Source organism: Columba livia, chromosome 2 (assembly GCF_036013475.1).
Source record: "Columba livia isolate bColLiv1 breed racing homer chromosome 2, bColLiv1.pat.W.v2, whole genome shotgun sequence".
Taxonomy (NCBI): domain Eukaryota; kingdom Metazoa; phylum Chordata; class Aves; order Columbiformes; family Columbidae; genus Columba; species Columba livia.
The window spans coordinates 31,694,514-31,722,245 of record NC_088603.1 but is presented as its reverse complement, the minus strand read 5'-3'; the positions used below and the strand labels follow the sequence as shown (position 1 = coordinate 31,722,245).

The 27,732-nt window shown below is 37.3% G+C and overlaps 1 protein-coding gene across 5 annotated transcripts in view; it reads left to right on the top strand.

Annotated features, from left to right (window-relative positions):
* The window catches only part of CRPPA (CDP-L-ribitol pyrophosphorylase A), a 117,491-nt gene that overhangs the window by 63,159 nt on the left and 26,600 nt on the right, over positions 1 to 27,732 (top strand). For all 5 annotated transcript variants that reach the window (XR_010470056.1, XR_010470057.1, XM_065051215.1 and 2 more), the window contains exons 7-9: positions 77 to 166; positions 903 to 995; positions 5,892 to 6,020. Coding sequence is in view for 3 of the 5 variants with exons in the window: in XM_065051215.1 (XP_064907287.1) it covers positions 77 to 166; positions 903 to 995; positions 5,892 to 6,020 (312 nt within the window). In the remaining 2 variants the exon portion in view is untranslated. The remainder of the gene's footprint in view (positions 1 to 76; positions 167 to 902; positions 996 to 5,891; positions 6,021 to 27,732) is intronic.

The window sequence follows — 27,732 nt, the reverse complement described above, 5'->3', positions numbered from 1 at the left end:
AACTTTAGCAGATAATTAAGGGTGAAGTCAAATTTGTGACATAGTAATATTGTTCTTTTTTTTTTTTCCTAATCAGGTTGAATCTATATCAGTATCTCTAAGCAACAATGATAGCCATCTGCAAAGCGTCATTTCAGGACAGTGCTACAATTTTGTTTGTATAAATGTAAGTAGAAAGAGGGTGCATGCTTTTCATTTTGCACTTAATCTTCTTAGTAGTGGTAAATCATGATTACATATTTGAATAATAAGATTATTTCTATCCTGTTGGTGTATCCATTCTGATGTTTGGTGTTTCTGATGTGCACCAAACTAGACCTTCGTGATACTGTTTCATTCTTTCTCTCCTGGTTCTGCGCCTCAGTCAGTATGTTGTTAAACCAGCCATGAGTTCTTGAACAAGAGGGCTGCAACTGAAAGTAGTTTAAAATATCCGTTCATAGATATTGTATTGAAGTGAATTGTCTCAAGAAGAAGGATGTCATATGTGTAGCCATTTAACTGTGAATTTCTACCATGGTCTATATTAGTGTTTCCCATTTTGGACACGTATGTGCCAGTTTTGTATTTCTGTATTTGAGTCCCTGGATGTGAACAAGAAGGTTTGAGCTGAATCATATCTGAGACCAGTCAAGAACCTAAGAATGTTATTTCTATCTATCTATCTATCTGGCTATCTTTCTTTCTTAAGAGTAATATAATTAATCTTATTTTTTTAAAACAGCTATAACTTTACCAGACAAAAGCATTACAAATATCTTAAAACCACCCAACCAAATAAAAACTCACAAAACAAAAAAAGTGGTGGATCTTTTTCTGGTAAATATCAGATTTTGGAATTCCTTTTTAATGAAATAATTGTTTGATGTTTGCAGTAATTATAAACATTTTTTTTCATTTAGGATAAAAACCATGCTGTTCAAGAAACCCAGCAAGTAGTGGATATGTTGGAAAAATCAAATATTCCTCTCTTATATCCAGTTGTCCTTATTTTGGTGGGTAACTCCTGTAAGTTACTGTAAAAAGCATCTAGTGAGACATTTTTAAATGTTAGACTAGTTTTAAACTATTTCAAGAGATGCTGATAGCTCTGAGTAAAATTGTAAATTTGGACTGTAAATTGGACTGTAAAGAGCATCCTTTGCACTTCAGCAAATGCACTGCATGCTGTCAGGAAATAAACCAACACTACCAAATGACAAGTTATTATTTGTATATTTCTGTAAAAGACTCATTATGGGCAGTCATGTTGAACTGTTAACTCCTGCTTTGCTGTTGTGCTCCATTTCTGCTGGGGATGCTGCAAATGATGGACTCTGCCTGAATGCTCACTTGAAGCAGAATTAAGTGGCTTTATTTTTTTCTATGCTGTGTGGTTTATTCAAAGTTTTAAAATTATTGTTTGCTTTTCTGGTCCAAGTATTAGAAATTAACTTTGAAGTACTTTACAATATAACTTTAAAAACATACTTTACTTATTGAGATGTTGTAAGACTGAAAAATCTATTCTGGCACGTGGCCAAAGTTTTAAAGTGTATTTTTGGATGAAATTCTCGTTATTTGAATATTGCTGCCAGACTAATGCAACAATTCATGTGGGCGACAGCTGAAGGTGTACACGACTTTTATTTTACTCAGACTGTTAAAAAGGAGAAAATATGAGTAGATTTGGAAAGTCTCCATGCTGTGTAACCAGCCCAAATTAATTCTGTCATTATTAATTCTGGCTCAATAGGTAGGGATCAGAAGTCTTGCGTGAAATGAGTGTCATTAATGCCACATGTCTGCAAGCAATGTGCCCCCGGACTATACTTATTATACCTTCCAGCAATAATGCAAGATAATATATTGTGATTTTAAAATATAATACCATATATGAAGCTCCTGAAAAAGGAACAGATACGTATTTTATATGGGGCTTGAATAGTTTCTGAAGAGTGTAGTCTAGTGATCTGGAGGTAAAGCTGAGCATTTATTTCTCAATTTTAGGCTTAATCTGAAATGTAAGTAATGAAATTTCATTACTGATCTAACAAATAAATGAGATATCATGAAGATCAAGTACTTTTCAAAATGAAAAAAGTTATATCCTTACTTATTGTTTGCTATTGTCTTGTATTAAGCTACTGTGATTCTGTGAACATCAATATATAGCACTTTATTTCTAGGCCATCTTTTTTTCTTGACCCTATTTCTGAGGAAGTTCAGGGTGGAGCTTTAATTTTACTGATAAATTATTTCTGCTTTTGATAATCACAGTAATGATACACCTCTATTTCTGTTGCGTATTTACAAAACTACTAGATATGCAGAATGCTCTTTTGTGGACTCAGGATGTTTTCATTAGCCCTTTATAAGGAATATAAAAAAAACCCATTTCTTTCTGTTAAATTTTGGGGGTGTGCAGATAAAGTTACAATTGTGAATCAACTACGTAACTACGTAATACTACAGTATTAGAAGCATTCTTATTTTGCGCCTGATTCATAGCTAATTCCTACCTTGGAGTTTGAATTTTGTGCTTTTTTGGTGTAACACATGGAATCTGAGAGCTTTGTTTTAGTAACTGTAGCTATAAATATTCTGGACTTAATATTTCCTGAAAAGTAGGTATGAATGCAGATAATGTATACACAAGCTCACTCTGAAACTCAGGTTTTGCCACTAAGTTACTAGGTCTTGAAGTCGTTGTGGAATCCAGCACCATTTTTAATGGAAGTGTACTTGCTTGAGCAGCCTGGTGCATGAACAAATTATTTAGATGAACACCTTTTAAAATAGCTTCAGGAGAAAATAATAGTATTTAATCACTTCACTATACTCCAGATCCATCAGTTGTTCCTGACGACTACTTGAAATTTCCCAAAGCGAAACAGTGGGAGAAAAGTCTTATCACTAGGTGGAAGAATTTGCTAACATCTAAAACACAGTCACATGTATATCTATTGAAAGTATCTTAAAAAAAATTAAGTACCCTAAATATAAACAGGCACTTTGTGCTACACATTCAAATTTTATGGACTTACCACACTGTCTTTTCGAAATACAAGAAGGAAAAAATAGAAGGACTGGAAAGTATGTTTTAAATGACCAATTAACTAAACAAATCATTGTCTCATATTAATCACTGGGAACTATTTAAGTCCTTTAAAATTCTGATCCCAAAAACTCATCACAGATGGTATGGCTGGGGGACAGAGACTTCCTTCAGCAGTCGTTAATTAAACTCAATGTTGGGTATCCTCTTCACTAAGGCTTATGAGTAGGATTCTCCTCAGCTTTATTCTTGGTTATATACTTCATTTAACATAGAACCTGAATGCATTGTTAGTGACAAGTCCTGTAAGACCCTTCTGTTTTGATATAAAAGGCCACATTGATATTTTTCAGGCAAACGTGACTAAGAATTTTAAGCAATACGATGACATTTAAATGCATATGTTTTAGGTACTAGCTGTACAGGAAAAATTCTTTTCTACTCTTAAAGTTAATTTCTTCCTGGTAGCGAAGAATTGAAAGGATAAGTGAGGAAAGCAGCTGGTTCCATTCTAACCTCATAATCAGGAACAGTCCTATGTATACTTTTGTGTAATTGGAAAGTTCCTGTCTGTTCTTCGATTTCAGGACATGTGTAACATTTTCATAACAATCTGATAACTTAGAGAAGCAGTTTTATTTTTCCTTCTAATGTTCATCTTCTTTGGTTGTAAAAATGACAGGTGTTATTATTGTGCCAGATTGTTTATTTAACCAGCCTGGGGGGAATTATCCCAGTAAAAGGATGAGCTTGCACTGGACATGATGACTTCTGTCCATACTCTCTCCTATAAATTGTCCAAATTTCAAAGACTGTCCTTTATCCTGGTGCCTGACTGGATTTTTTGGTGGCATCTGTAAGCTGGAGCAGCGACTACTGTATTTGGCCATAGCAGAAAAGGGAAGATCAATGGTACAGGAGAAACTTCATGCCATTTTTTGTCTGCATCAAACCAGTATCCCTTCCAACTGTGCTAGAACCAGAAGAATCATTTTCTCAAGGTGACATTACTTTTCTGAGTATCACAGAATAAGAGAAGGTCAGGGACTGGAAGGGACCTCAAAAGATCATCTAGTCCAACTCCCTGCCAGAGCAGGAACACCTAGATGAGGTTACACAGGAATGTGTCCAGGCGGGTTTTGAATGTCTCCAGAGTAGGAGACTCCACAACCCCCCTGGGCAGCCTGTTCCAGGCTCTGTCACCCTTACTGAGAAGATGTTTCTTCTCAAACTTAAGTGGAACCTTTTGTGTTCCAGTTTGTACCCATTGCCCCTTGTCCTATCATTGGTTGTCACTGAGAAGAGCCTGGCTCCATCTTTGTGACACTCACCCTTTATATATTTGTAAACATTAATGAGGTCACCCCTCAGTCTCCTCCAAGCTAGAGACCCAGCTCCCTCAGCCTTTCCTCATAATGGAGTAATATGTGTTCACGTTTATAGATGCAAGTGTCTAAATGAATAGGTGTGATTTTTATTTTGCTGTTATTACTTAGGGTTATTAAGAAAGAAATATTCATACTTCAACTCTAGTTGCCAATGTTTGCATTTTGGTAAAAAGTAAGTGTGAGGAAAATCTCTTTAATGTTGCGCAACAGCATAATGGCAAACAGGTGCTAGGTCACTCTCTTGAAATAACAGACTTTAACATTTCTTGTAAATAGCAGTAAATAAGCAGTACATAGCCTTGTTTTCAGTAAAAAATAACAAAATAATGAGTGTTTGAAAATTAATTTCTGTCTGTGTAGTAGGAGACAATAGTCTTGTCGCTCGTGAATATGCACTTAGAATGTAAAGAGCTTTTTAAAAAGTGTTGCAGGGAAAAATGAGTAAAAGCCTATTATCTGTCAGGATAAATTAAACTTAAGGAACAAAGGGAGCTTGAAGTAATTTTCCCATAAAAGATCTCTAGGGCTACCTCTATACTTCCGTCTCTCTTATAGATTCAGTACTTATAGGTAAGTACTTATGGATAAATCTTATATAGATGGAATCATTCAGCCAGAAAAATATTTTCTGTTTCTTCTAAGGGAAAAGGTATTTCTGCTATTAATGGATGCTTAAACTTTATACACACAAAGCATCATTCTTAATTTTGATTTCTACAGTTAATAGAAACTTTGTCAAGTAAACTAATTGAACCATGGGTACATGTAAGCCTTGAGAAAGGGTTCAGGGAGCCCTGAGCTGGTTGATACCTCCCTGGAGATACCAGCTCAGGTCCTGGAAGACCCACCATGTTTGTGCAGCATCCCTGCTGGGTAGAAGACCTGCCTTTCCATGCCCAAGAGTGCAGGACAGTCTGATCCCCTACCTTCTGTTGAATTCATTTCTGCTTTTGAAACGTGACGTGTTATCTTGAATTTAATCCAATTTAGGTAACTGATATGTGGTACTGAAAAGGTGGTAGATTCAAAATAAATCTTTAAAGAATGTAGTTCCAATTTGAAAACCTTTAAGATGCTGAAGAAAATACTTCTATCTCTCTAGTGTCCTGATAGTAACAAAAAAAAAAATCTGTGAAAGCTAGATTAGATCTTAGAAAAGAATGTTGTTTGTTTCCTAATTTAATTAGAGATATGTAATACACAGTTAGAACATCATGTTCTGATGTGTTCTGGCATACTGGTTTCACTGTGCTTTCAATAGAAATAATTTTTGTGTCATTAAATACATAGGTGGTGTCATTCAATAGTAACAGAAGCTAAATACGAAAAACCTTTGTTAGTCTGTATTTTTACATGTTCTTAACACATAAAAATGAGATATTAAAAACTAGCAGTCTAAAATCACACACTTTGAAAAAATGTTGTTTTGTTTTGGTGTTTTTTTTTCCATATTTGCTCCTTTACAGGTGCTCTTGGATATTTCAGAAAATATTTCTTTCAGCATTGGGATGGAAGAACTAAGTAGGATCAAGAAATTTGCAAGGGAAGTGAAAAATGAAAATATTTTGGTTTATGGTCTCCTTATCCAGTATAAGGTATGTAATTCTCTTTCTATATGCAAATTATCTACTTTTGTGATTTATGTGATTCATGATAGAATCTTCATTTAAAACAAAATCAAAGGGAAATATTACATGAAAAACATTTATTGGGAAGATTCTTGCCTGTTCTTGTTCAAAATTCAGAAGAGCCTCTAGTTATAGGCAAAAATGCAAGCATTTTGATTAGAGAGGAATAAATGGTAAAGATTTTTTAGAAGCATGTGAAAATGTCAGGCTCCCCCCCATGTTGGTACCAATGTTTGGTACTCAGGTTACAGAAAGGGTGATGAAACAAACAGCGTCCATGTCTGCAATAGCAGAAAATGGCCTCAGCTGGAGACGAAAAGGGTTAGCACTCCAGCATCCTTTGTACTCGCAAAATCTGTGCATGGGAAACATGCTCTGCCAACCAGAAATGTGTGCTGCCTTGCCTTCATTGCAGACAGAGGTTTTGCAGCTGCAGAACTTTCTTAGTCAACAGTGAAGGAAGAAGTGAGTTAGGTATTGTCCTGGTTTGGGCTGAGATAGAGTTAATTTTATTCCCACTAGCTGTTATAGCGCTGTGTTTTGGACTTAGAATGTGAAGAATGTTGATAACACACCAATGTTTTGTTTGTTGCTAAGCAATGTTTATACCAAGTCACGAACTTTTGAGCCAGAAGGCAGGAGATGCACAAGCTGGGAGGAGGCACAGCCAGGACTGCTGACCCAGGCTGGCCAAAGAGATATTCCATACAATATGACATCATGCTCAATATATTAGCTGAGGGAAGAAGAAGGAAGGGGGCATTTGGAGTTATGGCATTTGTCTTCCCAAGTAACCATTATGCATGGTGGTATACAACTGTTTAGTGTCTTTTTTCTGGTACTATCAAACTCCACTTTTCCAGGGAAAATTCTGGCTTTCTTTGGTAAAAATAATTTGAATTACTCTTGAAACATAAGTTGAAGAGGTCACACTAGCGTGTTATTATGGCAAAAATTAACATCGCAAATATTGCTTTGGTATAAGTAATATTTTTCCTTGTAAACATCATTGGTAGTTTTTTATGATTTTTATATGACAGTGGATCAAATGTACATATGTTGATAACAATAGTTAATAACCATATCTGGAAAAAAAGGAAAAACTTTTATAATCTGCAGAGGATTTTTGTGAATGTGGCACCAAAACATTTTGTCGCTAACAGACATGTAAAACAACAACATGAGATCTGAATGGAAATTCTTGATCCTTGGTGTTAAGAGAACTGCACCAGAACATTGCCTTCATTTTTTTCAAATGAAAAGCTCGAATGCTTATGGAGGGTCACTGCAGACAGAAAGTCATCATTTATTAGCATGGAAAAAATATTATATAAAGTAAAACACTTTGCAAAATAAGTAAATGACTTCTAGCTATCTTGTTTTAAAATGGCTTTAAAACAAGTCCTGCTCACACAGGTGGGGATACAGTCCTGAGTTGCTAATTGTCCCTGTTTCGATAGATGACTATCAAATAGGTTATACAGATTGTGTGTGTGTATACGTGATATATCTATCCAGTTTTCTTTTGATTGCAAATCTACAAAACCTAATTGTTTCTAGGTGAGGACCTACGGAAAGACTTGACGTATGAATGTAGAAATGACATAACCCAAACTTTATTGCTGGTCTGGGGAGAGTGAGAGGGGGGCACTGTGAACAAAAGCATTTGTGAGGTGAAAAGACATCATTAAAACTTTACATTTATTTATTTATTTATTCATTCATTCATTCATTCATTCATAAATTCCAAAGCATGATTTGAGACTCACCAAGGTATTTTACTTTTAGCACAACCCATTAGCTAGTAGATGGATCCATAGGTGAATTCCACGCTTGAGGATGGAAAGGTGAATCTCATACAGGCACGATGCGGGGGTCCAGAGGAAGCGGAAACACAAAAAGCACCTGCTGCTGTAGTTTAGGATACTCAGCCTGTTGCAGCAATGTCTGTCAGTAGTGAGTTTCCAGAAGTCCCTGAAAGCTATAGTTTATTTCAGGAAAAGTGATGACAGATTACTTCACAGAGCTTTCCTCTATCTGACAGATTATATCATCACTACCAGACATGCACAGTTGATATACACAATTTTACTAATTCAAAAACAGGGATAAAATGTAAGGGATGAAGAATTCATTGAGGCACATGACTATGGTAATACTGAGATGAAATTATTTTATGTCTATAAGGGTAATATGATTAAGTAGGTGTGATGATACGTTGATATAAAAGAACATGAGGGGACTCTTTAAGATTCTGTATTAGAAAAGTACATTTGTTGAAATATTTTTGAGAGTGTGTGAACCAATGCAGGCATGTTGCAAGAAGAACCAGAGGCCAGGAATGCATTTGCAAAGAGCAAGTTTTCTTTTAGTCACCTCTCTACTGGGGGATCTCTGAAATAGAACCTAAGCTCCCGTGCAGAGGTAACACAAGCCGGGACGCAGGCGCTGGTCCGTTCAGCCCTGTTAAGAAGATCACTGGGCCTGCTGAGCTCGCCTGTATTTCAAGGCTTCGGGCAGGCGCAGCCTCCTGCTCTTTCTCAGAACCAAGCAGGAATCTCAGACATAGTGATAAGGTGCCTAGAGTTTCCCACAGGCCTGTGTTATCTAACAGAGGTTCTACTCGTCAAGCACACGAGGTCAGTAAAACAATTAGTGTGATGTATGCACTTTTTCTACACCACAGCTGCAAGTCGATTGAGCGTATTTACATTTAACCTCCTCGCCATTCTTGTGCAAGTTCCCATACAGAGATATAACTTTTTAATGTTTTGGAAATGGAAGTGAAATGCTTTTGGAACCTTGGAGTACATTTTTGACAGTACTGGAGAGTATATGAAGGCTTTAAAAAAATGTCTTCATTTTCGATTTATAAATGCAGTGTTTATTTGGTATTTAGAAAAAGAGATATCAAGTACTTCTATAAATATTTGATACTCCAAGAAGCTAATCAAGGAAATTAAAGGAAATGTCTTTGGTATTTTTTATAAATGACCTGCTTTGTACCTTCCATTTGCTCAAAATGAGTTCATGGTCACAGCTTGTACGCAGTTATTTCTCTTATAAACATCATGCATGGGATGCCAAATTACTGATATTGATACAAAGATTGGATCAGCTTCACAACAGCTCTAGTTTGCATCCTGAAAATATTGTTGATCTGAGTTTTGTTTATCAAAATATTTTTAAAGACAGTTCTTTTCTAAAACAATTCCACATGTTAGAAATGGTTTACGTATTCCAAACAAAGACAGTAAAACAGTATTCAGTAATTTCCAGAGTCTGAACCTTGGAGTTAACTTTTGAGGGTTTTTCAGGTGATTTGAAGGAAATAGTTGATAAGCAAAGTGAATTAAAAATAAGGAGAAAAATCAGGTTTTTTAATGGGAGATGTAACTGGCATATGTTGATGACAATGTTAGCAAAATGCCAGCTGCTTTGATTTAATGAGTACTTTACCTTGAAAATAGCAATGACTGGTGTGCTCTTATTATATATTAGGACAAGAAATTTTTTTTATAGTAGTTAGTCTAGTAGAGTGCAGTGCAAAACAGCCCATTGTGATACTGGGGGAAAAGCTATAAAAAGAAGCAAAGGTATGCTTACAGAAACAAAGTTTTACTTAAAAGAGGTATTAATAACTGCTAAGAAGCCAAAAAATACTGAAGGTAATGTCAAGACCTTGCATCCATACAGGGCTGGAAATATATTAATCTCAAAAGCATTGGTTTATGTCATTCAGACTACACGATTTGGGAGGGGACCTCGGTTGCATGCAGTAGTTATTTGTTGATCTGTGTTCTGAGCAATGGAATAATACTGAACTTTTCCTTGATCTCACAAACACATGTATTGTTCTCTTTAAACATATTCTAGGTAGTTAATGGTTTTATACTTAAATATGACAGTAATGTTTTTATTACATACTAATTTGTCTATTTACTACTATTATCCCTTTTAAAATAATAATAATAATGTCATATGACTGAATTAAAAACAAAAAATAGTCAACAGACATAAAAAGAAAATATAAGCAGCGTTTTCTAATATGGGAGCAAATTCAGAAGCTTGTAAAGGTCACAATAATAAAATCTTGCTCTAGAAGTTTCAGTAATAACTTTGCTACTTTTAACAGAGAATAAAAAAGAACAGTTATGCAAAATTAAGCATGCATGGAGGGACACAGGAAGCCAGTGAAAGCTTTAAGATATGAAAGTAATGCTGATATATTTGGTTATAGGACTATATTAATTTCAGCTAATCCCACTTCAGAGAAGCAGTGACAGAATTTTGGGTCCCAACAGAAGTGTGTGCCCAGGCTCACTGTGGGGTAAGGTGGCCCCAAGTGCTTTCGCATCCGAAATGGCTATTTGATTAAGACAAAGAAATTACACTGAAAACCAGAAGAATCACAATCCATACACCAAAAAAAAAAAAAACCAAAAGATACAATAGAATAATTGTTATGGAGCTGCTTGAAACTAAAAGGAAACTGAAGTGTGGGTGATTTCTTATGCAAAGACACTGGACATTTATTGTAGTCTTTAAGAATTTTTGAAGACGAGAGGCCCATCTACAGCATGCTTGATGGCCTAAGAAATACTTAGAGTGCTAGAAGTGTTTTCTCTCTGGTTTGGTAAATCAAAAAGGTGAATGTTTATGGTTTCTTTTTCTTGAAAGATTCCTTAAAAATAGTATTATGGGCAGACATTAAGGCAGTGGTTCTCAAAACAGGGATCACAGCCCCAAATGGGATCATCCAAGTGGCAAAGCAGAATATGGTTTGGCAACCAGTAGTGAGATGGTGAGACTGAAGGGCAGATGAACTAAAATCACAAACTAAAACTTTGACAGCTTGTTGGAAATAAATGAGCCATGCCCTACATGACCCCTGCATGCTTCTTAATTCATTTAATAATCAGCACAGAATTGGTCAAATGATTGCAGTCTGATTAGAATGATTGGGATGCTGTCTGGAGACCTCTCTCCTCTCAAGATGACACTTTTTTAATTTCAGCTGCAATGACATAATAGATTGTAATGAATCTGAAAACGTACATCTATTCATAGAAGTACTTAAGGCCAAGTAATTACTGTTTGGTATTTTCAAGAGCCAGAAACTCAACTTTTAAGTAGCATGATCCTATGGACTATTCACTCTTTCATGAAGGAAAATTGGGCAATTGAGTGATGAGCCAGGGTGATCTCGCTTGCACAGAGTGTGGAACAAGAGAGGGAAACCAAATCCGTTTTGAAACTTTCTGTGTGAGTAACCTCATACAAATCAGCATCTGTAAGCTTATTAATACAAACACCTAGCAAGTCATTCACCAAAAAACCCCAGTGATTTATATTTAAGGATGCTGTACATTAATTATCCTTAATTATTACTGCAGTCTGCAATCAGTCATGGCTGCATATTTTGCAATGGGTAGTACTGTTATGATGAAAAAGGTTTACAACACTGACTTCTAAAATAAAACTACTCTTGATAGAATTTTCAGTGAATAAAAGATGCAGAACTGGAGACTCATAACTTGATTCTCAGGAAATCAAACATAAAACTATCCCTTTCCCTTGGGAATGGCTCACACAAAAATAGTAAGATTTCTCATAAAGAACAATAGGCTGAATGGGCCATATCACCTTTTAATGTCCCCAAAAGATCACAGTATCACAATATGTTTGGGATTGGAAGGGACCTCAAAAGATCCAATCCCCCTGCTGGAGCAGGAACGCCTAGATGAGGTCGCACAGGAACATGTCCAGGTGGGTTTTGAATGTCTCCAGAGAAGGAGACTCCACAACCTCCCTGGGCAGACTGTTCCAGTGTCTGTTACCATCACTGAGAAGAAGTTTTTTCTCCAATTTAAGTGGAACCTCTTGTGTTCCAGCTTGATCCCATTACCCCTTGTCCTATCATTGCCACTGAGGAGAGCCTGGCTCCATCCTCATGGCACTCACCCTTTATATATTTATAAACATTAATAAGGTCACCTCTCAGTCTCCTCTTCTCCAAACTAAAGACACCCAGCTCCCTCAGCCTTTCTTCATAAGGGAGATGCTCCACTCCTTTAGTCATCTTTGTTGCCCTGCACTGGACTCTCTCCAGCAGTTCCCTGTCCTTCTTGAACTGAGGGGCCCAGAACTGGACACAATATTCTAGATGTGGTCTCACCAGGGTGGAGTAGAGGGGAAGGAGAACCTCTCTCAATCTACTAACCACCTGCCTTCTAATACACCCCAGGATGCCATTGGCCTTCTTGGCCACAAGGGCACAGTGCTGGCTCATGGTCATCCTGTTGTCCACCAGGACCCCCAGGTCCCTTTCCCCTACACTGCTCTCTAATATGTAATTTCCCAACCTATACTGGAACCTGGGGTTGTTCCTGCCCAGATGCAGGACTCTACACTTTCCCTTGTTAAGTTTCATCAGGTTATTCCCCGTCCAACTCTCCAGCCTGTCCAGGTCCCGCTGGATGGCAGCACAGCCTTCTGGTGTGTCAGCCACTCCTCCCAGCTTGGTGTCATCAGCAAACTTGCTGATAGTACACTCAATTCCCTCGTCCAAATCATTAATGAATATACTGAATAATATTGGCCTCCTACAACAGGGTTACAGCATTGGTGGATAAGGGAAGTGCAACTGACATCATCTACGGGGACTTGTGCAAAGCATTTGATACTGTCGTGCACAACATCCTTGTCTCTAAATTGAAGAGCCATGGATTCGACAGATGGGCCACTCAGTGGATAAGGAGTTGGCTGGATGGTTGCACTCAAAGAGTTGTCGTCAATGGCTTGATGTTCAAGTGCAGACCAGTGATGAATGGTGTTCTGCAGGGGTCAGTATTGCATCCAGTGCTGTTTAACATCTTTGTCAGCAACATGGACAGCAGAACTGAGTGCACCTTCATCAAGTTTGCCGATGACACTAAGCTGTGTGGTGCAGTCGACATGCTTGAGGGAAGGGATGCCAGATGCCATCCAGAGGGACCCTGACAGGCTTGAAAAGTGGGCTGAGGTGAATCTCATGAAGTTCACCGAGGCCAAGTGCAAGGTCCTGCACATGGGTCAGGACAATCCCAAGCACAAATACAGGCTGGGTGGAGAATGGATTGAGAGCAACCCTGAGGAGAATGACTTGGGAGTGTTGGTTGATGCAAAGCTCAACAGGAGCCAGCAATGTGCACTTGCAGCCCAGAAAGCCTGGCCTGCATTAAAAGAAGTGTAATCAGCAAGCCAAGGTAGGTGATTCTCCCCCTTTACTCAAGTCTGGTGAGACCCTACCTTGAGTACTGCGTTCAGCTCTGGGAGCCCCAACATAAGAAAGACATGGACCTGTTGGAGGAAGTCCAGAGAAGGGTCATGAAGGTGATCAGATGGCTGGAATGCCTCTCCTATGAAGACAGGCTGAAAGAGTTGGGGTTGTTCAGTGTGAGAAGAGAGAGCTCTGAGGAGACCTTATTGTGACCTTTTAGTACCTAAAAGGGGCCAACAAGAAACTGGAGAGGGATGTTTTACAAGGGCATGTATTGATAGGACAAGGGGTAATGGCTTTAAACTAAAAGAGGGTAGATTTAGAGTAGATATAAGGAAGAAATTCTTCACCATGAGTGTGGTGAGGCACTGGAACAGGCTGCCCAGAGAAGGTGTGGATGCCCCATCTCCCTGAAATTGTTCAAGGCCAGGTTGGATGGGGCTTTGAGCAACCTGGTCTAGTGGAAGGTGTCTCTGCCCATGGCAGGGAGGTTGGAACAATGTGATCTTCAGGTCCCTTCCAACCCAAACCATTCTCTGATTCTTTGATAGCGTTATGACCCATTGTGATAGTTTTATCTTTGATTTGTTTTGAAATTTCCAACAGCTCGTCATTCATTCATGTACTTTACTGTGTAAATGTGTGGAAATCTTAACAGGCTTTGTTCAAAAGTATGTGATCAAAAACATTGGTCCATCTGGTTGATTTGATCATCAGAATTTTTTGTCTGTCAGACTTGCTCACATGAAAGCACATTTACAGGAACTTCTGAAAATAGCACAGTTTTAAAATAGAGATTTAGTCATACTGTTTGTAACAACTGCCTGTTAGCACAACATGTTTCTATAATTTTTACGTGTTAGTATCAAGATTGTTGGAGAGTTCTCTTAAGTTTTCTGTCAATGAAATATTTATATTACTTAACTACGGAAAATCTGTTATAAATTTAATGTTTGAAAGCTAGAAAGCTCAGTAATTCCAAAGTAATACTTCTATGTGTGAATATTTTTTCTACTATGTAATACATAAAGAAATAGTAAACTGGCTATGTGGCTCTTTATTTTGAACTGAAATCTGTTTGACCAAACCAGCCGTCTGCATCTGATTTGCACCATTCAAAGCATGTCAAGAAACTTAAAAAGGTCACGTCTCTGGAACATTAGTCAATTAAGAAATATATTAATTCAGAGTTTACCAAAATGTTGGTTAAGCTTTGGGCTTTAAGTCAGGAAAGATCATAAACAGCTGAGTGTTAAATTATTTACACAAAACCTGGAAGAGTCACTTTTGTTTGAAACGCTCTGGTGTGTGCCATTGCGGGAACCGCTGCTGCTTGCTGATTTTAGCGGCATCCTCAAGCCTGAGACTGGGTCACATTGATCAAAAAATTGTTACCGTTATTCTTTTTTTTCCAGGGTTTTAGTGTGTCTACTCTGAATGCAGGCATATGTGCTCTTCTATTTGCTTGCTCATTTTCTCTTGCTGTCTTTTTCTCTCCATTTTTCTCTCTCCCTTACCTTTCCTGGTTTCCTTTTCCTCCTCTCCTAGCCAAAACAGGTAACAGATCAGTGGATTTATTACAACTGTGCAGCTTTACTGAAGGCACTCAAATGAAGCATTTTCACAAACTGCCTTCACAGTGCAGTACCAAATTCCTAGTCTGATGAAGACAAGCTTTTTAGAAAAATAATTGGTAACCTTTTGGGTTTTCATGAAACAACTGTATAGGCTTCTATCAGAGAAAGGTCGGAAAGTTGTTTGATTTGTCTCAGCTGTTACACCTTCTAGGAGTTTAACGAGCTGCGTGGAAAATGATGAGAGTAGTGTTTTATACCTTTTACACATGACCTTTTTAGAGTTACCTCAGCTACTGAAGTTATAATTGGAGAAGTCAGAGTTCTCCCATCACCTTGTCAGCCAAAATATTAAGGGATGTAGACTTATCTTAAAAGTCATATCTTCATAAAATGGTCTTTAAACTTCCTTGCTTTTATAGCCCAGTTCAGCCATTCTGGCAATGGTAGTCAGTAAATGTTGCCAATTTTTTCTTTTGTGGATATTTTAATTGTATAAAATATATTACTCTAAAATAGCTTAATAACATGGAGTGGAATTTTTGGGAGCAAATGGATTGGAAAGGTGAAATGCCGAGCTTTCTAGAGGAAAGGAAAATGTAATATACAATATAGCAACCTAGCAAAGTATGTATGTATTAATTATGCTAAATACTTCAATGTGATAGAAAATAAACATTGAATTGGAACCATTTTCAAAAACAAATACCATAAGCGTCAAATCCGAGTTTCATCTTCAGATCTGTTAGTATGAGTTATTCTGAATTTTTTTCCATTTTATGGAAGCTTTGATGTTGACCTGTTATCTCTCAGTGGAAACATATACACATTTAAGATGAAAGGATATTGACAAAAATTTTGTTTGCAAACAGACTGCTTTTAACTCCTTTTTTTTTTTCATTGCTAGCTTGCCTAACAGAAACCTGTGAAGTCTATTATAGCTGTTTATGGACAGTTGCACTTTTGATTTGTTAGTGCTCCAATTCTTGGCTTAAAGCAATGCTTGTACTCCTTGTACTCTTTTACTGTTTAAACTGGGCATCAAAAATTAGTCAAAATTGTAAATTGAACTGGCCATCAAAAATTAGGCTTCTCATCTTGCTTCCATACTATCCCCCAAAGGCCTCATTTAGCAGGTAACCAAAATATTCACCTATAGAGATGAGCACATCTGTTTTTTCTGGCTTAGCTCTAAATATGTAAAAAAACAATGAAAAGGAAGCTTGTTAAAATTGTCCTGCGTGCTTAAGAGGCATTTTGAAAATGCTACCAGCTCTCTGTTGTGTTAGTTTCTTAATGATATTTTGTATTTTCGATGCACATTTTTAGCAAAAAAATATGGCTGAAATTTTTCACTTAACTTTTTCCAGTTTCAATACAAGGTTTGGTTTTATAGCTGAAGTATTAAACAACACTGAAAATGGTATTTTATTGAGTTGATGCTAGCTTGGCTGGTAATATAGAGGTTGATCAATATTTTACAGTAGGTCTTGTATTTAATCATATGGCAAAGATCTGTAACATTTCTGTGGAATTTGGGTTTCTGCAGGCAAAGATCAGTAATTTCTGCTCCATTAATTTACATGTATCCAATGATAAAGATAGCAGTTGTGCTTTAATATTATTTTTACTGTGCCATGTAACTTATCCCTTCAACCATATAACTTCCTTGGTTTGTAGCACATTTTCACTGTATTTGACCAGGAAAACTTATGAAGTTCTTCAGCCATTTAAACACATCAAGCTGTACGTTGTTAGTAACTGAAACCATTCAGTGGCTTTTGCTGCAGTCCTCAAGGTATGGTAGCTCCTAAAATTTGTGTAGCAGAGGCAATGGCCATCGAATCTATATTGAAAATACTAATTTCCACTTGTACATTCTTCTGCTGTTTACAAGCAGGTATCAAGTAATCCAGCTCTGTGCTGATTCTTGGGGGTTTCTTTACAGGGGCTGGAAGCAGGGCTTGATGTTTCTGTAGGGATTTGAGATACTAAGCCCCAAAACTTATTTGTTGCTTATCTCAGATTGTTCATATGAAAGTCATCCATTATGGAACAAACCCAATGCTGAAGTATATAAAAATAATATATGATATTACACGTTATGACAAAAGCCCTATAATGTCAAGAATGAAAAATGCCCTTCACTCCCCAGCCTGTGCACAGCCTTTAAGTCCTAGTGAACTTTTAAAAATTATTTGGGAAGACAGAAATAAAACATAATAGACATTTTGGATTGAAAATATCAGAAGAGCAATAACTTTTATAGTTTATTTGAAATAAAGATCATTTTCTCAGCATAACTGTGATAGAAACAGTAGGAAATTATAAACCTGCTTTTGCTACTCTAGATCTTTCCCAACATATATTTTCTATTGTTTTCAAATGAGACTTCTTCTCTTTTTGATTCTGGGTTTGAAAAAATGTGAATTAATCCAGCCCCCATTTACTTTATTTTGTTATGCTAAAGCTGTTTCTTGACTGCAGTAGGATTTTTCTTTGAACGAAAGAAGCGTCTTTAGATAGGATGAGTGAGAGCTTTCCTTTTTATACATTACTTCTGCAACTACTTAAGAATGTTTCTCTTAATACAACTAACAACACTCATATAACCTTTGTTACATTCAAAAATGCAGTTAAAAAATTGGTGAAGCTATAGCATCAAGAAAATAGAACAGGAAGAGCGTGTCTGACACTGAGTTGAAACCCCTGCTTCCCAGTCTTGCATTATTTTCAGTAACCAGTCAAGTGCTCTTCCAAAATGAGCTGGATTTTTCTTCATATCTCATTTTTATGGGAAGACTGGTTGTATTTTATCTCTTTCTGCATTCACAGTGCAGTCATATCCTTATCAGAATTATTTTTATAGAATATAGAATTCAAGCTCTTCCATCCTCCCTTTGTGTGATACCTGTCTATCTTAGTAGCTTCTTGGTGCACTTGAACCTTCTTGAGATTTATGTGAACTGTGTCGCTTACCCATCTCGTATGGAAGTAACTGTCCTGATAATCTCAGGTTTGGGCTTTATTATGCTATCATTTATTACCATCAAAGATGACCCTAGTGGATCAGATCAGAAGTCTGTCCAGGCCATTTTGCTTGTGTCCAACACTGGCTGTAAGGAAATGCCAGGAGAGAATCACATCAGGGCAGGCATATGTGACATCCCCTCATTCTCTCCCTATACTCGTTTATTGTTAAGTATTTCCCGAGATAGAGCTATTTTCCATGGAAGTATTAGACTTATCTTTCAAGCTCTTGTCTAGTCCCCAGAGGTCCATGTAAAATTTTCTCATCCCCAGCATCCCCTAGTGAACAACAGCATAGGCTGGAAAACAAAGAGAGACACACAAAGTAGTGTCCTAATTGCAAGGTCTCACTTCTGATTAATAATGGTCTGGTGAGATCCCATCATTTAAAATGCAAAATACATATGCATTATTTTGTAATAATCTGTATTAAGTTTCATTTACCATTTTATTGCCTGTTTACTCAGTTTATAATGGTCTTTCTGCACTTCATTTCACTCAGCCCTACCCTAATGAACGTTTTATCGTAAGCAAACTTGTCTTATTGCTTACTCATTTGTCTAGTTTGTTTATGAATGTGTTAAACAACATAGATCCTATATCAAATCCCACCTGAACTATGCAGGTTCTGTTCTGAGAGCGAGTTCTGTCTTTTGAACAAGTCAGGATCCATATCAGGACTTCTGCCTTACATTGTGGCACCTGAGTTTTCTTAAAAACCTTTGTCAAGGAATTTTGTTGAAAGTCATGGAAATACCAGTAAAGTCAATCAACTGTCACCAGCTCTTTTGAAGAAATCCAGTAAGCTTGCAAAGTAAAACTTAAAACCAGAACCACATTAACTCTACCATCATCTTTAACTTGCTGTCTACTATTAATATCTGGTATTTCATTTCTTGTTAAATTGCCTGGCACAGGCTTAAGACTTTCTATCCTACAGTTCTCTCTATCTTTCCATATTGTTCTTGTTTTAAATTGGCGATTACTACCACCCAGTTGTGCCTACTAAGGCAATTTTCAAACTAGCGATTGCGCATCTCTGTTAGGAGCTGAACATCAGAACTGTTGGGTGAATGCCATACAGTCCTAAGGATTTGTTCCATTCCTCTCTTTCATTTCTTACATACCTCTTCTACAGTTAACTGCAATTTTACAGGTTATTAGGCTGTTAACAAAGAGGGGATCCAGCATGTGAATTTCCCCACACCACTGTGGAGAATGAATTTAGTTTCCCTTCAATAGCAGTGTCTTTCCTGAGTGCTCACTGTACACACTGACCGTCAGGTGGCTCTACAGACTCTCTGGCAGGCCTCCTCCTTCTGATGTCTGTGAGGAAAGATTTATTAATGGTTTTGATTCTTTTTGCTAGTTGTTCCTCATTTTTGTGTGTGTTTGTGTGGTTTTGTTTGCCTTACTGTGTTTTCATTTTTAATATGCCAAAAATGATGATTCTCTCTAGTTTTCCTATCTGGGCGTGTCTCCATATTTTTGAAGGATGCCTTGTTGTTCTTCCATCTCCCTTATCCTGCTGTTTTACCATACCGCCCTCTTTCTGCCCTGCCTTGAGCCCTTAGGAGCATCTGTATTTCCTGTAAGGATTTTATTCTCTTAGTTACTCATTTACCTTCTTTTCAACAAGTTTCCTCAGTTTTTCAGTATGTGGTTTTCATTTCTGTCCCCTTGTCGTTTTGTGTTCAGTATATGTAATCCAGGCTCTTTCCCTTAGCTTTGACCCATTCTGTGACGTCTGCATTCTAAATTCAAAATGTCATATGAAACATTGTTCTTGTGTCGGTTTGATTTCCTCGCTTTCTCTTCCCCACCATCTGCAATTTGTTCTGTCTTGTTTTCTCCTTCAGTCTGTGATGTTGACCTCCTCTTTCTTGGCTTTCGATCCTCACTCTTTCAGAAACCAGGATCCTCACACTTGTAGGTCTAGCTGCACAATCTGATTCTTGTTGCAAGATTTCTTATATTTTGATCTGTTTCTTTTCTGTTTCCTGGGACAGGAAACTTATCCTTCAGTTCTGTTTCTCTCCTGTTATCCTTTTTCTTTTTCTTTCTGCTTTGTCTCTGTTGTCCTATGCCTCTATGGATCTTCCTGCTCCTATTGTGGCTCGTCACCCTGGGTTTGTTGTTCAGCAAATGTTGACAAATCTTGTCTTGTCTGGACAGGCTGTTTTCTGCTTTCTTTAGCTGTGACCTCATGTCCTGGGTAAATCTTGCCTTTGAGATTTCTAGCACAACATATTTCGTGCACACCTACTGTCTTTCAGGTTCAGTGTGTGATTCTTTTTGCTACATGAGTATTGTTTTCATCTCCTACGTATCTGCCTTTATAGAGAAATGAAGGAACATTCTCTTGCGAGCGCCCCAGATGTCTGTGAACCATGTCTTGCTCTCCTGCCCTTGTCAGCCATGGTCTCTCATTTAGCCACTTGCCTCATGTTATCAATTCAATTACTGTGTTCAAAGGTGCGAATGTACCCTTGGTCCTTCAGTGTTCCTTACCCACATTTGCATCAAGCAGCTCACAGACCTTGCTACAAGCAGCATCTAAACCAACCACCAAGCAAGAAGCAAGCAAAGAAATTCACTTGGAGCCAATAAATACATGTTTCTCTTCACTAAGGATAAGGCCAGAAGAATCTCTTAGTGCATTCTTCTGCTTGCTTCTGGTTGCTGAGAGCTATTTACTTTCTAAAATTTAAGAGATAACAGCAGCAAATCTTGTGGCAACTTAATCTTGCTAATGTTAAGTCTCTAAACATTTCATCTCAATATGTTTTGGAACATCTAGGTATGAAGATATGTTCATATCTCAAGATAGCGTGAGATGCATAGCATTTGAAGTTAGATTACACTTAACAGCGAAAATTCTCTTAAGACAAGAAAATGCATGAATTTAGGATTAGTAGAGGTAGAATGAGGTATGTTTACATTTTATTAAAAATACTGTCATTCAGGGAAGGACAGGTATGTCATAGGAAACCTCTATAGGTAGTGATTTTCATCTGAATTTTGTTGTGAAGTAATTTCTGAAAGTTATTTTCCTATTGTATGCTTGGATTAAAAAAAGGAGGAAAATGTCATCATTATAGAGTTTCCAGCATTTGCAGTCTGAACTAATTATATTCACTTTTAAAATATCCTTTGAGCTGTTGTTTTCCTAAGCCAATTTTTATTCATGCTCCTAAATAACATTTTAACTATATTCCAAGCCTTACAGTGTAATTTCCCACCAGCTCAGAAAAGTCATACTTTCTATTGAGAAGCAGAGCCCATTACTTCTCAATGTGCGTAAATAAATCTGCTTGATTTATAACTGTTTTGATCTCTGAAGTTTCCACCAAGCAGAATATTTTAAAAAATGGGATTGTTTACATTTGAGTTTGGTTCAACCTGTGTGGTACTGGCAGCAGTGTGAATGCTGCTTTTTGGCAGAGCCTCTGCCTTCAACATTTTCCCTGACTCAGTTTTTCCATTCTTATGCGGATACGTGCTCAAGTGTCTCTCAAAAATTTATAATAGAACATCTGAGAGACAAAGTATGATCTCTACTTAAATGACAGCAGTAAAACTACTCTTTGTAAGCCTGACTACACATGAACTGTTCCATCCACTCTCTTACTTTGCTCTGAAGTTTTAGAACATTCTCCCTGTCTTGTGAGATCTTTCATTATCCAAAATGAGGTAAAATGGCTCCAAAGTCCTGCTTTGACTAGATCAGATACCAGTTGCATAGATCAGCTTTGATATTTTTGTCCTCAAAGCACACTCTGTGCTTGCCAAGTTGAAGGCACAAAGATGAGTCTGTGGAATTATGGCGTAACTACCATTACAGGCTCATGGAGACTATTAATACTACATGTACGATCTAGTAAATTAGTATACAGGTTTTTGATGCACAGGAGAGGGTGCAGTAAACAAAACTCTAAACAGAGCTTGGTTTTGGGTTGGTCAACTTGGGAGACCCACTTAAGGCTGTGGGTTGCTTCTCAGATTCCCCATTTTGTCTCTGTCCAGGAAGGTTTGGTCTGATAGAAACTGTGCCGTCCTCTGTGTGTGTAAGAGTAAGTGATCAGAGATTAATCTTGCTGAAATAGTTCATCCCAAGTGTGAGGGTTGAGGTAAAATTTAGTGGTGTAAGAAAGTAGCTGCTGAAAATTTCTGGTTGTTCTAATACAGCTTTTCATGGTGAGGTTGTGTGTCAGACACAGCAATAGCAAAGCCATGCAAGCTGGTGGTTCTGTCAACTGTAGTGATGCTTTTGTTGTTAACAGAGCTCGTACATCTAGTGGAAAAGCAGGGACAATTTCATAATTATATAATGTGCCAACAGCTCCTTGCAACTCTGTCTGTAGGAGTTTGAAACTGGTCTCTTTCTAAAAGAGATGGATTTGAATGCTCAGTGCTGAACAAAATCAGTGGCTAATAATATTTATTCTTCTTCATACAGAGGCAGTTAGAAATTAAAGACAGAAAAAAAATCATCATCCAGCATCCCCCACTCTACATGCAAGATTGTTTCTTAAAGTGAACATTATTGTCTTTGCTTTCCTTCTGTATTGGTTTTGGTACCTCTTATCCATCTTGCATAGGTGACTTGATACAGCTTATCTGAAGTGTGGATTTGTTTTGTATAACGATCTATTTCAGTTTTTCACTGCTTGGCAAAAAATGTTATGTAATTAACTGTGGATATTTTTCCTCTTCTTTCTGTTATGAATTAGGCTGTTGTCCCCTTCTATTCAGCAAGGACATATTCTGTACTAATTAATATTACAGCATTAAGAGAAACTGCTTGGAGGCTCACTGGCTCAGTGCCTAATTACCGCCTACATATTCTTGTTTAAGTGGGACATAAGCAATATCTTTCGAACACACAGGCATACAGAACTGTTCAGGGTTATTATTGAAAAGCAACTTTTTTCACCTTCATTTGTCTGCCCAAATCATGTTAACGTTCAGTTACATCTTATTTTGTAAGTCAAGATCTTTCTTCATGTTGCCTGTTAGAAATGATGTCCACTCTTGTCTCAGATCAAAGCCCATCACAGACTTAATTGCTACAACAGAGAAGACTGAAGATAGCTTTTTCTTCACAGACAAAATGTAACAGGAAATTTATTTTAAATATTGTTTTTACTAAAAAAGCAGTAACACTGGTGAAACTATCAAAGTGGGTTTTTTTCAGAGATTCTCTATTGATATTCCGTATTTGATATAGATAGTGAAAAATGTGCAAGGAATGATCCAGAATGCTTGTATGAGTGTTTATCAAACTGGCAGTGGAGAGCGATTACCCAAATGCTGTAAATATACAGGACCTGCAAGAAACGTTTTCTAGGGGCAGCAGAGCCGTGTTTCAGATAGTACTTGCCAGGATAATTAGGGATGTGTAAGATCAGATGCACTCAGGATGGGAACCTTGGGTAGAACAGCTTAAAGTGTGCTAATTTATAGCATGAGCTTTATCATCGGGTACTTTGGTGTTAATTAGCCTTGGCTAATACACTCCTATAGTGTTGGTCCAATTGGCTCTTTATCTTGCTATGATTTTATCATTGGTAGCAACATGATTATTGTTTCTGCAAGCTTCAGTGAGCACCGTAAGCAACCTGATATCCTTACAAATTGTGTTTAGTCTGAAGTTGTGGTATCTCTAGGATTTGACTTTATTTGGTAACTGAGGTAAGTACAAGATTAATGTAAAACTGACCAAAAGCTTTCTGACTTAAACATAGGATCTGTTTGTTGGGTAAGATTAGAAAAATGGTTCTCCAATTAAGAAAGGAATGTTCTTATTTGTATAGTTCTCTTAGCAGCTGAAAGCAGATTTACTGTGTGCAGTGTGATTTGTTCACTTATTTAGCAAATACATGTAGCCTGTCCTAACATTGTGTTTTGCCAAAACTGAGCAAAATCCTGGTTTTGTGTTCGATAAGCTGCATCCTGCTATGGAGAGTCAACACAATATCAGGAATATATTTTCCTCTTTTCCTATAAGCATTAATCCAGATTTAGCCAAGTGATGCTGCTATATAAACACTCTTCTTGTACATACGCTGTTGATGACAGTGAAAGCTACAGCCCTGAAATTTGCAGGCATTCCTCTGTACTCATCATGGTTTATTGTTCCCAGGTTCCAGATTTCACTATGGCTGTCACTTCCACAAAGCCTTTGAATAGACCCCACACAGGCTTTGTCTGGGGGTTTTTTGTCTTTTTTTTTCTTTCCCAGCGAGCACATTGCAGCTCATTGTGCCCATTTGGTGCTGTTTTACAATGTGTAATAGTTGAGGTGGGGCGGAATGAATTTCTTGTGCTCACAGTCCTCCTCAGCTTAGGCACCTGGTGTCAAGAAGAGAGGATAAGTGGTAAACAGACATTTTAGTTAGAGTGGGAGAAAAAAAGGCAAGACAGGAATGAAAATGGCAGGAGATGGGAAGAAAAAAGGTGGGGAGCAGGGCAGCAGCAATGAAGTTGGCTTGTTATGCCACAGGTGGAGTAGATCATGGGGTCTGCAGTCATGTTACCATTTCTAAGAGTCTGCAGCACTTCCCAGTGTGTCTTGTGGGGTGAAGAAGACAGTGATCACGTGGTATTAAAACGCTTTATGCACAAGTATCTTGAAATAGGCTGTACAGAGAAACCTTCATTATTGGAGTTCTGACTTTTGAGTGAATCTTTGTATTCAAAATAGGAAATGGACCTAGTGAGCAGTATGTTTTGCCTCTATTTTCTCAAAAAGTGATCTAACGTAAAGTTAATTATGAGCTGGCTCAGTGGAAGGTGGACCACTGCCCACCATTCTTCCATGGAGAACAGGAAAGGCATTGCAATATCCACACCATTTCTGGATGAGAGAAGACTCTTCTGCCCCTACTGACAGAATATGGAAACTATCAATAAGTACTTCATAAATATAGATGAAAACACTACTCACATTTTTAATCTTGCTAGAAGATCTAAAGCATTTAAATTTAAATTTGCAGTTCAGATGATGTATCCCCACTTGGCAACTGTAAAATAGGCCTTCTTTTTAATATTCACTCCAGGGATATAGTGAGCAAAATAAGATTAAAGATATGATTTTAAAATAAGATAGGAGGTTTCTGAGGGTTGTGCTTTGTAGACATGTTTGGAAATATTTGCTCTAATCTACTGAGACAATGTTTTACTACATATGAAAGATATCTTAAAGATGTGATTTAGGACAATGAACGTGCATTTTATATAAACATGTTTTATCCAGTAAAGGGCAAGTATTATCTTGAATTGATGAATTTATTATCATTACAATAATATAAATCATAGGAAAGGAATAATGCAGGAGGAGAAAGCCAGGAGGATTAATCACTACAGTCCAGAGGTGAATTATTTTATATACCAATGAAGTTTTATAATGCAGACTGGATTTTTTAACTGGCTGAGTATAAAGAAGTGTTGATTTACAATCCCTGCAGCATAAATAGTACATTTCTTCATCAGTCAGCAACGCTTTTATTACTATAATTATACTCAGAGGCAATGGGATTTTAGGCATGTGATTTTATCCAGATGAATTTATTACCCAGGCTTCTACTGTTTATTTTGAAACAAGACATTCCTACGCATGCTCATGCGTGCAAAAACACTCAAGGCCTACCAGCCATGAAGAGTGCACACTACATCGAAGAAAGATCCTGTTCGTATTATTTTTTAAATAGATTGAACATCTCACTTTCTAAACTATAGCCGTTTCCTAGATGGATAAGATATTTTATTATTGTTAACAGTATCTGTTCATCATGGCCTTTTGAAGGGTAAAGTGGGAGCAACTGCAAAACTGGTCTTTTTTGCTCAAACTGTCAGATACAAAGAAAAGGACCAGTAATGCAGGTTATGTCCTAGTTATTCCATCTTTCCCACTCACATCTTTCAGTAGAGAAGAAACTAGGATGCAGTGTTTTTAGTATAAGCAAAAAGGAAGGAAGAACTCTAGTAAAAATCCAAATCGCAGAAAGGAGTTTTAAAAGTCAGAATGAAAACAGTGATCTCCTCAAAATTCTTGTGAAATGGGCCTAACATGATCCTTAATTTCTGGGCTTTTCTCCACCCTGGAATTGACATGAGTATCAAGTTAGCAAATATTTAGTGGCTTCAGCTGAAGTACTTGAGTTTCTTTGACTGCCCCCATTGAAAACATGATGCAATGATGAACAGCAGTTTTTGAAAATCAAGTGAAGTTAATTTGTAAATCTCTACACAGACACCCTCTTTCAGAAATGTAGTAGCCCAGGGCAAATATCACTGAAGGAGGGGAATGTGTATGGATTCACAGCTTTAGTTCACAAGATCTTAGTGTGATTCCACATTTTTCTCCAACAGTGTTTTATAGCTTTCAAGTTTGTTTTGCCTCGCAGAATTTTTGAACTGTTAATTCTATTAGTTTTTCCTTCCCCTACCCTTGGATAGATCAGTAGCCTTCTGCATAGCTCTTTAGATATACTATTGGAATTATTAATGCTTTTATTGTAAGTAAATGCTATTTATGAGATACTCATGGAGTGATTTCTTTCTTTTCAAGTATCGACAAGCTATGGGGTTTAGAAATAAGCATATTTGTATTCCTTTCTCTGCATCTGTGATTGATGACAGGACCACTGATGCTGTGCTTTATGTGAGGGACATATTATAGGGAATGCTGTGTCCGGCCAGATCTGGAGATACAAATCTTAGTCTCTCGGGGAGGAGTGAACACACAGGATCAGATCTAAATGAAAGAAAAAGCGGTGAGGAATTCTTCATCTTTACCTTGGAATAAGGACAGGTTCTACTTCATGCTGAGCTTTTAGGCTGAATAGGATTTTTTGTTGTGTGGGATTTTTTTTCCCTACCTTGTATTATTTTGATTTATTCCATTCTTTTGATATTCCACAATCATGGTCTTTAAAGAAAACAACGTTATTTTAAAGTATTTTCTCTTTGTGGCATTCAAATTAGTTCTGCAATATTTTGGTACCTTATTCTACTATGTATGAGCGTATATAAACAATGTGGGTTTTGGTTAATTATATTCAAGAAAGCTGAATTTAAAGTAGGCTGGGTAGAAGCCTGGAACCTGGGAGCCCTTCTAGGAGAATGGAGGGTTTGTCTGCATGCCTGGTTGTGAGAAGCAGGATTTAGTGTTGTGGTCCATGTTGCCATAGTAATGGTATTCCAGTTTTTCAGCAATCTTGTTTGTGGACAGCTCGGGAGCAGGGCTTTGGAGGCTGTTTGGAGACTGTGGAGATTTCCTCCAGTTTTATGCTTTTATTTAAGAAAATGGAATTCCTAACAGCTACTCAATTATGAAAATGATTTTGCCGGAGTACTCATCATATTTCACCGCACATGCATGTTAAAAAGCATTTCTCAATGACTTATTAAGATGTACAGTGGAGACCCAATTAGTATCTGATATGCTGAGGGAAAAATCATTTCAGTGGCAATTAAGTTCTGCAATGATGCTGGTATATCCTATTCAAAAGAGAGAACTTGCTGTGCTTGCAGACTGGTTGATTATGCTGTGAAGACTGAGATTAGCAAAGTAAAATTTTTAATTTAGAAGAAAACAGAGACTTTGTTATTCATATTAACATCATTTTAGTGCAAGATTATGAAGGTGAAATAAAGAAATGGCAGGGCTATTTACTTCTTTAAAATTACAAGTAAAATTTTAAACCCCAAATGCATTAATATAAATATGAAAGTTACAACTTGCAAGAACAAGAAACATCATAGATGATGTTTCCTGGACATATTTGCTGCAAAATTCTATTTGTATACT